This window comes from Megascapheus bottae, chromosome 6 (assembly GCF_031878675.1).
Source record: "Megascapheus bottae isolate mThoBot1 chromosome 6, mThoBot2.hap1, whole genome shotgun sequence".
In the NCBI taxonomy this organism is placed as follows: Eukaryota; Metazoa; Chordata; class Mammalia; order Rodentia; family Geomyidae; genus Megascapheus; species Megascapheus bottae.
Genome location: NC_143514.1, coordinates 78,381,440 through 78,393,699, shown reverse-complemented (window position 1 = coordinate 78,393,699; position 12,260 = coordinate 78,381,440). Strand labels below are relative to the sequence as shown.

General features: G+C 39.5%; 1 protein-coding gene across 9 annotated transcripts in view; it reads left to right on the top strand.

The window, feature by feature from the left end:
- Positions 1-12,260, top strand: part of Kif1b (kinesin family member 1B) — a 142,956-nt gene that overhangs the window by 44,284 nt on the left and 86,412 nt on the right. For 5 of the 9 annotated variants that reach the window (XM_090335854.1, XM_090335852.1, XM_090335857.1 and 2 more), the window contains 4 exons: positions 1,428-1,503; positions 2,502-2,580; positions 3,944-4,086; positions 10,041-10,174. In XM_090335854.1, the coding sequence (XP_090191980.1) occupies positions 1,428-1,503; positions 2,502-2,580; positions 3,944-4,086; positions 10,041-10,174 (432 nt within the window). Of the gene's footprint in view, positions 1-1,427; positions 1,504-2,501; positions 2,581-3,943; positions 4,087-6,494; positions 6,537-9,962; positions 10,175-12,260 lie in introns of all 9 variants that reach the window. The other 4 variants (XM_090335850.1, XM_090335849.1, XM_090335855.1 and 1 more) reach the window with 2 other exon arrangements.

The window sequence follows — 12,260 nt, the reverse complement described above, 5'->3', positions numbered from 1 at the left end:
ACAGTTCTGTAGACCATTCAAAAGTACAATAATTTCTTCTTCTTTTTTCTTTTTTCAGTCCTGGAGCTTAATCTCAGGGCCTGAGCACTCTCCCTGAGCTTATTTTGCTCAAAGCTAGCACTCTACCACTTGATCCATACCATGAGTTTTAGCTTTTACTGTTTATGTGGTACTGAAGAATCAAACCCAGGGCTTTATGCATGCTAGGAAACATTTTACCACTAAGCCCCATTTTCAGCCCAGTTCGTCTTTTTTTTTTGCCAGTCCTGGGCTTGAGCTCAGGGCCTGACCACTGTCCTCAGACTTTCTCAAGGCTAGAGCTCTACCACTTGAGCCTCAGCACCACTTCCAGCTTTTTTGTATGTATGTGGTACCGAGGAATCAAACCTGGGTCTTTGTGCATGCTAGGCAAGCACTTTAACCACTAGGCCAAACTCCCGGGGCCCCCCCCCCCGCCCTTTTTTTTTAAGAAGTATTTTTCTGGCCAACTTGGTTTATTTTTTTTTTCGGCCCAATTAATTTATTAAAGTTGCTATTCTAAAATATAGCTTGCTTCTTAAAATGATTTGTGTGTGTGAGTGTATGGATGTGTGTATTTTTTTTTCCTGGAGATAAGAAGCATGCAGATTTGTCTGCTGGGGCTGGCTTTGAACCTTGATCTTTAGATCTCAGTCTTCCTGAATAGCTGGATGATAGCTATGAGCCACTGGTACCCAGCTTTCCCTTTTGCTTTTCATTCTAATTGTTAGAGTTTGTGTTTGTCTTTTTTTTTTTTTTTCCACTAGAGACTCAACAACTGATTTCATTTAGTGGTTGGCTAAGTAAATTAATTAAATGATTTGTTCTTACTCATTTAATGTAGAATGCACAGGATTCATATTTTCCCTGTATGAAAAGAAAACGCACTAAATGCTAGTATTAGATCATAGTACTAGATGATAGGAATTACTATTAATTTTTAAGTCTGATATCTTACAGTTATTTTTTTAAGTCTCTGAAAGTTGTGTACCTATAGTATTTATAGGTTAAATGTTGGATTGCTTTGAAATACTGATAGCTATAATGACATGAAATGCACAAGATATTAATATTGTATATTGTGTAAGAGAATGCCCTTATCTGCCAAAGGGTTTAGACATGGTGCCTGCAACTTCGCCCAAAACAGGTTAAGAATGTAGAAAATATTTTGGGGATAATTGAAAGATGACTGGGAAATTATTGATAATGGGTGAAGCTGCTTGGTGGGTATATGACAGCTTATTATACTATTGATTTTTGTGTATGATAAAATTCAAAATAAAATATGCAAAGAATTATTGCATGAACTATTGGTGTCATGAAAACTGATTGATACATTTCAACAAGGATGGGATTCTGCCTGGAGACTTTAGAATGGTTCACTTTTCATGTATATTTTCCTCTGACAGAGTAAGAAGAAGAAGAAAACTGATTTCATACCTTACAGGGATTCTGTACTTACTTGGCTCTTGCGAGAAAATCTGGGTATGTTGACTACTGGTAGAGATTCATTTTGTAGTTCTCTTTATAAGGCTGTTTAGTAATTGACTTGAGGCTAATTTTTCTGTTTTGGAGAAGGAGATACTAGAACTAGTACTATGTATTCATAGTACTTACTTGAGAGCTTTATGCCGCTCCATTTTTTACTCCTGGTTTCAGTGGATTGTATTCACTCACTTTTAAATCTGGTTGCTCTCTTAAAGTTATTTACCACAGGACATTAACTATGGGGCAGCTGTCCTAACTCTCTGCATCTCCTTCAGAATGAACTTTGCTTCTTCCTCAAAGTTCTTTGAAAACTTTATATTCCAGGGAAGTTCATGTAGTCAGCTCTTGCCAGACCTTACTCATGCTCCTTATTCCAAATGTTTTATTATTATTATTATTATTATTATTATTATTATTATTATTTTGCCAGTCCTGGGCTTGAGCTCAGGGCCTGAGCACTATCCTTGGACTTTCTCAAGGCTAGAGCTCTACCGTTTTGAGTCTCAGCACCATTTCTGGCTTATTTCTACGTATGTGGTACTGAGGAATCGAACCCTGGTCTTCGTACATGGTAGACAGCACTCTACCACTAGGCCAAACTCCCCACCCCCCAAATGATTTTTTTACCTTCTAGCTTCACCGTCCTTTCCTTGCTCCTCTTTACTAAAAAGGAATCTTGAGCCATGTCAGATGTTTCTGGTTGAAGGAAGAGAATGAGAGTAAACTGGTAGGCTTCTCTCCAGCCAGTAACCAAGGGCAGGTTTTTGTTTTTGTTTTTCTGGTGTGCTGAGATCTTGATTGCAGTGGGTTTGAGAGAAAAGAGTAAGAGAACAGGTAGTAGATGCAGGAGATCCAGACACCAAATTTTTAGGTGCTTGGAGTGGAACATTTAAGAAAGCTGTTGACTTTTGGTTGTATTTTAGGGTCTGAAATTGTACTATGTGATTTGACACAGTCAATAAAATTCTAAAATAACATAATTTGACTTGTCTTAGGTGGCAATTCTCGAACTGCGATGGTTGCTGCTCTGAGCCCAGCAGATATCAACTATGATGAAACTCTGAGCACTCTGAGGTACTATAATTTAATCTCAGTAGATAAGTAATTTTGTTATACCATAGATTGTTTCATGCTGAAAAGGTAGACGTTTATAAAGGCTAATAGTGATCTCATCCTCTCCTAACAGAAAAGCCTGGGAAAGTGATTTTTTTTTTTTTGCCAGTCCTGGGCTTGAGCTCAGGGCCTGAGCACTGCCCTTGGCCTTTCTCAAGGCTAGAGCTCTACCACTTGAGCCTCAGCACCACTTCCAGCTTTTTTCTATGTATGTGGTACCGAGGAATCGAACCCGGGTCTTCATGCATGCTAGGCAAGCACTTTAACCACTAGGCCAAACTCCTGGCCCCGGAAAGTGATTTTTTATTATAATGTATTTTACCTGTTTGTGGTTCGCTGAGAAAGGCAGGAACTTTTTCATAGGAAAGATGTTCAAATTGCTCATGAGATTGTTAGGGCAATGAAATTTTCTACAATATATTTTATTTTATTCTTGCCAGTCCCAGGGCTTGAACTCAGGGTGTTAAGCACATCCTTGGGCTTTCTCAAGGTTAGAGCTTTACCATAGTACCAATTCCAGCTTTTTTTTTTTTTTTTTTTAATATATGAGGTACATGAGGTGGTCATGCATACTAGGCAAGCATTCTACTGCTAGGCCAAATGCCCAGCCCCATAACACTAATATTTATGTCTCTATAAAGAAGTATTTCCTTCTGTGAACACAGTCTTTCTCTTTTAATATGTTTAAGTAATACAATTATGATTGTGTGTAACATTGAAAACATTATCAACAGAATTGGGCACTGGTGCCTCATACCTTTAAGTCTAGCTCTCAGGGAAGCTAAGATTTGAGGACTGTAGTTGGAAGCAAGCCTAAGCAAAAAAGTTACCTAGCCTCTTTCCCAGTTAATCAGTAAAATGATAGAATTATAGGTATGGCCCAAGTAGTAGAGTGCTAGCTATGAGCACATAGAGAATATTGAATATTCAGTTATAAAGTATCTTACATGTAAAATTTTTATTACATTAATCTAGAAATCATTGCCCTTATCTTATTGAAGATACTTTGAATCCAGCAAAAGAATACTATGTAATCTGAAAAACTAGATTTGATTCCTCTTTGGCACACTCGTGGAGACTGGGGGTAGGGTCATGTGTGCATGTGTGTGCTGGTCCTGAGGCTTGAACTCTGGGTCTAGGCACTATTTCTGAGCTGCTTCTGTTGAAAGCTAGTGCTTTATAGATAAGGTACTATTAATCTCTGTACAATATCAAAGCACATAAAATGTGTAAATACTGGATGTCTTATTTTAAAAATGATATGTTATTTAGGAAAAGTAGAGCAGCTAAGAAATGGTGAGATTAATTTTCTCCTTGGATCTAGGTATGCAGATCGTGCAAAACAAATTAAGTGCAATGCTGTTATCAATGAAGACCCCAATGCCAAACTGGTTCGGGAACTAAAGGAGGAGGTAACACGACTGAAGGACCTTCTTCGTGCCCAGGGGCTGGGAGACATTATTGACAGTAAGTGAGCTAATGGTTTTCCTCTTCAGATTCAGAACTTGGTGAACCTAAATAGTGAACTTGTGATTTTTTTTTTCAAGAAAGAAAGAGAAAAAATAAAAATGATCACAAAATCTCTTACGTAGCATTAGGCTATCCATGATTTTTTTTCATATATTTTTATTGTAATTAATAGAAGGGTTACATTATATTCGCCAGATAGAAGGTGCATTAATTCACATACATTGATACCCTTTCTCATGTCTTGGTCCCACACCTGGAATCGGAGGATGAGATCTGAGGATCATGGTTCAAAGCCAGTCCAGGCACTAAAGTCTGTGAGACTCTTTTTTTTTTTTTTTTGCCAGTCCTGGGCTTGAGCTCAGGGCCTGAGCACTGTCCTTGGACTTTCTCAAGGCTAGAGTTCTACCACTTGAGCCTCAGCACCACTTCCAGCTTTTTTCTATGTATGTGGTACCGAGGAATCGAACCTGGGTCTTCATGCATGCTAGGCAAGCACTTTAACCACTAGGCCAAACTCCCGGCCTGTCTGTGAGACTCTTATCTCCAATTAACAACTAAAAACTGGAAGTGGTGCTGTAGTTCCAGGAGTAGGGCTATAGCCTTGAGCTGAATTGCTCAGTGACAACGCCTAGGCCCAGAGTTCAAGTTCCACGATCAACCAAAAAAAAAAAATTATTCTCACTGAGAAATTACTTCATAAAATGTGATTTGGAGTTTTTGGTTTTCTTTCATGGGTTTTTCTAGTAGGAGTTATAATGTATGAGAAACCCACTATTAGCTAGTTTGCTTTCAGATAAAATTCTCCCTTGAATGATCCTCACAGCCTATGAGCATATGAAGGAAAATGTCCAAATCCTGTGGAGAACTAGATTTCCAGGGAGTACTGTTTATAATGTTGCTTTATATAGAATACATTGTTTTTTTAAAATCTTAGTGATTTGCCTATATAATGTCTAATCAAAAGTTTTTTTTTAACTAACAGGGGGTATAGCTTAGTGCTTGCTTAGCAAGGTTATAAGTTTGATACCATGCACAATTAAAAAAAGTTCTCAGAAGCTGTGCGTGGTTGACTCACGCCTGTAATCCTAGCTCCTCTGGAGGCTGAGATCTGAGGATTAAGGTTCAAAGCTAGCCCCGGCACAAAAGAACCTGAGACTCTTATCTCCAATTAACCTCTAGAAAACGGGAAGTGGGGCTTGGCTCAAGGGTAGGGTGGGTGGTAGTCTTGAGCTGAAGAGCTCAGGGACTGGGCCCAGACTGAGTTCAAGCCCCATGACCCACCGGGGGAAAAAAAAAAGTTCTCAGATGGGCCAGGAATGTGTACTAGTGGTAGACTGCTTGCTTCAAATGCATGAAGCTCTAGGTTCCATTCCTTGGTACCACATACACAGAAAATGCCAGAAATAGTGCGTGGCTGAAGTGCTAGAGCGCTAGCCTTAAGAAAGCTCAAGGATAGTCCCTCGGCCTTGAATTTAAGCCCCAGGATTGGCAAAAGATAGATAGATAGACAGACAGACAGACAGACAGACAGACAGACAGACAGATAGATAGATAGATAGATAGATAGATGGGTGTAGCTCACACTTATAATCCTGGTACTTTTTCTTTTCTTTCTTTCTTTTTTGGGGGGGTCAGTCGCGGGGCTTGAGCCACAGCACCACTTCCCATTTTCTAGAGGTTAATTGGTGATAAGAGTCTCACAGTCTTTAGTACCCAGGCTGGCTCTGAACCATGATCCTTAGATCTCAGACTCTTGAGTAGCTAGGATTACAGGTGTGAGCCACCTTGCCTGGCTTAATCATGCTACTTTCAAGAGGCTGAGATCTGAGAATCCTTAATTCAAAGCCAGCCTGAGCAGAAAGTTCTGTGAGACTCTGGACTCTGGAGACATGGCTTAAGTGGTAGAATACCAGCTGTGTGAGAAAGCAAGCCAAGAGAGAGGACAAGCTCCAATACCATTAAAAAAAAGTCCTCAGACTGGGGATATGGCTTAAGTGGTGCCTTCCTTGCAAGCAAAAGGCTCTGAATTCCACCTCCAGTACTGGGAAAAAAAAGAGGAAGAAAGAAAAAAAGAAAAAGAAAAGAAAGGATGGAAGGAAGAAAGAAAGGAAGTTGAGTGATAAAAATAAGGTTTGTTTTGCAGACAGAATATAGTACGATTTAGAATTATTGAGTAAAGCTTATTTTGAGTATAAATACTTTCTTTGTAATCCTAATTAATGTCAAGGCTTCTACTGTAGTTTTTAGAGCCTGAGTATGGAGCAACACTTTTTAAAAAGTGATAATATAAGTATTATACTTTTTGTCTTCTTGCCAAATACTAAATACTGCTCTGTTCCCTCTCTGTATCACTGCTGAATCTGAACTTCGATCCTTCTTGTATTTTTCCTCCTGCTTACTTTCAGTTGATCCATTGATCGATGATTACTCTGGAAGTGGAGGCAAATGTGTGTATTCCATGTATTGGTTAATTTCTAGTATTCTGACTTGCTAATCTGCCTCTGCTGGATCAGCCTTAAAATGAGCTTTGCATGCCAGCAATCATAACAGGGAAATCCCAGACAGAGCATACTGTAGTATCAAATTCTGCTTTTATGTTTCTCTGTTTGGCAATGTAATCTTCAGTGAATTTCAGTGTGTACCCTGTGTAAAACCAAAAGGCATAAGAGTTTCTTGTTCCTAGTGAGGCATAGCAGTCCATGCCTCTAATTCCAGCTTTATGGGAGGCAGAAGTGGGAGAATTATGTCATTCTAGATTCTAAGTCAGTTTTGGCAAAAAAAAAAAAAAAAAGCTAATAAGACTTGTTTTATTTAAAACAGCAATAACAGGGACTGGAAGCATGGCCTAGTTGTAGAGTGCTTACATATACGAAGCCCTGAATTTGATTCCTCAGTACTACATACACACACAAAAAAAGGTAGAATTGGTGTTGTGGCTCAAGTGGGAGAGTGCTAGCCTTGAGAAAGCCCGAGGACAGTGCCCAGGCCCTGAGTTCAAGCCCCAGGACTGGCCAAAAAGCTCCACCACCACCACCAACAGCTTGTGTGAAGCCAAGCGCATGCCTGGCTCCGTAGGAGGCAGAGGTTGGAGGACTGTGATCTGGTCTTAGATAAACCCAGGGCAAAGCCCAAGATCCTATTTGGAAAATAAAGCAAAAAGCACTAAGGGTTCAGATATAAGGAGTATGAGGCCCTAGGTTCAGATTTCAGTACTATATCCTGAAAATATTTGATTCTTTTCCTATGTTTTCCTCCTTTGTTATTAAATTCAGAACATAGATGATGAAACTAGCAATGATAGCAGCTCATATTTGTGAAATGTTTATAGTATTCCAAGTCTTATTTTAGGTACCTTGAACATATTACCTGTTTTAATTCTGTCATCGACTGAAAAAGCCCCATTGTGCCCATTTTTACAATAGTCTGGAGTGGTTTGTATCCTAAAATCCAGTGATTTCTGTGTGCTCAGGTAGATGAGCCTGGAGCCCTCATTTTCAGTTTTTACTATGCTAACAATTTTCTTTTCCTCTTACACTGTTCTCTCTATTGTCTGACAAAAGTCTTTTTAAATTAGCATTGTAAACATAAGCCTTGTATAACCAAAAATCTCATTCCCAGTCCTCCAGACTGTGCTGAAGGCACTCTGTGCATGTGGAGTTAGCACTCATACTATGCTGAGTTCTGTTTTTTGAGCTCAGGCAGTCATGCTATCACATTAGCCATCCTTTTGTTCACTCAGTTGATTTTCTTGGGCATCACCTTACTTAATGATACATCTACTATTCTCTTTTCATATTAACACATTAAATTTCAAACAGTGATTTATGCAAAGTATTCGCTTGGAATGGGATATTTCATAAAGAGTCAAAATCTCACCTAGGCACTAGTGTAATCCTAGCTATTCACGAGGCTGAGCTCTAAGGATCACAGTTTAAAGTCAGCCTGGGCAAGACAATCCATGAGACTCTTACCTGCAGTTAAGCACCAGAAAACAGGAAGTGGTGAGCTCAATGTGGTAGAGCACTAAAGCTCAGGGACAGTGCCTAGGCCCTGAGTTCAAGCCCCATGACTGACCCAAAAAAAAAAAAAATCAGAATCTCATTCTTTCCATATAATTTGAAATTAAAATGATGAGAAAACAATTGCTTATCCTTTGATGATAATTCCCCCAAGGAGCTCTTATCTTAAAAGCTATGAAGAGTTTTAATTTGGGGTTAATTTTTAAGTTCTTACTGATTTGTATATTTTTGCAATGAGCCTTATCAAACAAAAATACATAGGAAAACCCAAATAGAATGCTAGTTGTGGTGAAAAGTCAGGCTCTGAAGACTCTAGCATTTCCTCATGCACATGTGATTCTGGGCTAGACAGCTCTGTCTGAGATTTCCAAGCTGAGCCGTACTGGTGTGAAGAAGGTGCCTTCTTGTTCTTGCTCTTGTGCACAAGGTGTTGCTGCCGCCAGCTTGTTGCCTCCATCTCCTCTGAGCAGCTGTGGCTTTTCCTGAAAACCATGCATGACTTAAGTTTTAATTCCATATCTGCAAAGGAAAGCAGCCCTGACCACTTCTCAGTTTCTGCTTGGGCCTACTTCTTTAAATTACTTTTAGGGTTTGCATGTGCCCATGGGACCTTCTAAACTCCATCCATCCTGCTCTTTTCCACTCTACCACCATCATCTGGTGGCTATTATTATTATTATTATTATTGCACTAGTCCCCCCTTTTAAAACATGCTTCTTTGCTTGCCTACCTATGTTCTATATTTGCAGATGGTGGTTTTCAAACTGTCTTGAAGCAACCACAGAGTTAGGGGCTTGGAGTACTGGCTTTGATTAAATAGTAAAGACAAGTCAACTCAGAGAGCAATAATCTTTTCAAGTATAGACTCATATTACATCCTATAAGGAAAACTTAGTTTGGATATAAATTTTAAGTAATGTAGCTTTTCTCAAATTTTAAAAGGAACTAATTTTAAAATAGAAGTACACCAATAATTATGTGCTCATTTGAGAAGGATAACTAATGAAAGTACAGACATGAAAATGAATTCTGTTATCTGTAGCCTTTTCACCAAAACTAAGTTTAAAAGCCCAATTTCTAGTTCTATTATAGACCATGAATGAAAATAATGGTTCTAAAATTTGATTATCATGCAAGAAGCAAGCTTACCAGTGACTCAGGACTTGTACTGTTAAGCACTACAAAGACTTTACTTAAATTAGCAAACAACCCTTTTTGTTTGCTATGATAAATGAATTTTAAAATTTTTACTAATTTGCCAATTAGTTCTTCCTTGTTGAGATAATCATTCAGTTTTTTAATACAAAATCCTTCTCATTTGTAAAATTCAAGATTTTTTTTTGCCATAGTCAAATGTTGCTTTACAAAGACCACCACCAAATGCCCAAAGTTTTAACTGTAACATTTGACTGAATTCTATAAAATATGGGGCCTGACTAATAAAATGATCCTTACATTTTCTTTTCGATTATAAACGCCTAGAATTTAAAGGTAGTGTCAATTGGAAGTTTTTAGAAATGGAACAGTAGAAAGAAAAGAAGTCTAATTTGACTACTGGAGGCAAGTCCTTTTATGGATCTGATTGTACAGCCTAGTAGATACAATGTTAACCTGCACTGGAATCCTTTTGTTTCTGAATTCAGGAATGGTTCTTAACTTCTAATATACTGAGACATGTTTTAGAACTGCCATCTAGAACAGTTAACACCCTGTCTTTGTATTATAATATGTCTTTGTCTTAGTGCTGTAATGCTGTCTTTTCTTACACTGGTGTTCCTTCCTGTCTTTTTTTCCTTCCTCTGCCCCTTTCCCTCTTTTCTTTTTCTTCTGCCTTCCCTTCTTTCTATCTCCCAGATCTGAAAGATTTTCAGAACAATAAACACAGATACTTGCTAGCCTCTGAGAATCAACGTCCTGGCAATTTTTCCACAGCATCCATGGGGTCCCTTACTTCATCTCCATCTTCCTGCTCACTCAATAGTCAGGTGGGCTTAACGTCTGTGACCAGCATTCAGGAGAGGATCATGTCTACACCTGGAGGAGAGGAAGCCATTGAGCGACTAAAAGTGAGTAATCACTTTTGCTACTAATGCAAGATAGCAGGGGCAAGGCAGTGTTAGGACTAAAAATTAATGAGGTTTTGGCTTAAGCTTGTAGAGAACTTTTAACTCCTGGAGATGTTCTGAATTTTCTGCTTTGTAAATTAACTTCTTTCCACCAGAATACTTAAGTCTGAACTTGCCAGAGATGACAAGGTCATAGTTTGACCATACAAATCAATGTATATTTGTTTTAGAGTACTTTATAAATAGTCACAGGGAAAATATATAGAGATTTCTTTTTTCTTGCCAGTTCTGGGCCTTGAACTCAGGATCTGAGCACTGTCCTTGCACCTCTTTGTGCTCCAGTTTACCACTCTTGCCATTTGAGCCAGCCACAGCAACACAGCGCCATTTCTGGCTTTTTTGGAGTAGTTTATTAAAGATAAGAGTCTCCCAGACTTTGCTGCCCAGGCTGGCTTTGAACCATCCACACCCAGCTTGAGCTCTCATTTGAAAAGCAGTACCAATAAGGAAACACTTTAGTTTCATTTGAAAATGGAATTTTGTAGTGATCCTTTCTTCTGTTAGTAAAATTAATATATAGTTAAAAGCAAGTTTGAAAATTCAAGTAGTCTACACCAGGTTTACTCTGGTATGTGAAATGACATCTTCTAGAAGTTCACAGAAAGCCTTGACGATATCTTGATTATGGTTGAGGGAAGGGTCTTCTCCTGTGCTGATTCACCTGGAGCTTCAGAATGGTGAGGCTGCATGTTCACAGCTAGAGCTGTGACTCAAGTATTGGAGCACCAGAATTTAGCAAAAAGCTAAAGAACAGTACCCAGGCCCTAATTTCAAGCTCCAGTACCATAACCATAAGAAAAAATGTGAGACATTATGCTGGGCTTAGCACTCAAGTAGAACACATGCTTAGTGATTGTTATGGGGTCAAGAGGAGGGGATCCACACCCCTCCAGGTGGGGATTCCATGTCCCACCAGAGTCCACCACACAGAGACAGTCTCATATAAAAAGGTGAATTTATTGGGGAAGTAGATGGTGAACTGACCGGCCAGGGACACAGTGCAGACTTGGGAGCTGATGCTGTGACCGTGAGCGGCTCTCATGCAGGGATTTTAAGGGCAAAACCCATGCAGTCGAACCTGGTCACACAGGTGGCCAATGGGATAGTCACATACACAGAGGGACCATTACCAGCTCCGGCCACACGCAGGTAGCCAATAGGGTCACAGAGTGTTCGAATTTACCTATCACCTTAGTTGGAATTGGCGCGCAGATTGGAAAGGTCTCCACACAAAGCCGGACCCCTCCCCACCCAAGCGGATATCCCTCCTCATGGGGGTGGGGAGAAGGTCAAGGTTGCCCCTCCCTAGAAGGGCAAAGGTGGTTGGGCTGTACCACATATCCCTCCTCATGGGGGGGTGGGGAGGTCAAGGTGGCTGGGCTGTACCATTGTCGACCTTCCACAATGGGGCGGGGGTACTCTTAGGCATTCTGGATGGTGCCAGTCCCTGCTCCCCTCAACAGTGATCAAGAGGCTCAGAGTTCAAACCCTGGTATTGTGGGGAGATTATTACAGCCATGCTTCCACACAAATACCTTTTTCACCTCTGCCCAATCCCTACCCTGCTGCTTACTCAGGGGTGACTAAGAACACTGAATAGTGATTCAAAGACTTGATTAAAAGTCAGGTGTTTTCACTTTGGGTTTTATGAGAAAATTTCCTATAGAATCTTCTGCCTTTTCTTGATTAATTCACATTTCCCTTGGCATTTTATTTACAGTAGGAAAATATAACAGTAAAACCTGATAAAGTAGTCTTAAGAGAAAGAAGAGGGATGAAGCAAAGTGCTGGGGGAGGGGAGAGTTTGATTAGGATATATTGTTTACATGTGGGGAAGTATGACAATGGATCCCTTACCCCCTGGTATAGCTAAAGTCTATTAATTAAAGTCTCTAACCTGAAAAAAAAATGCTTCAGAAACAAAACAAATGATCTTGTTTCTTCCTTTAAAAATAAATAAAAGTAAATAAAGTTCTGAATGGCCTGGTAAAAGGAAAGGGAATGAGAAATCTTTCCATGTAAGGTT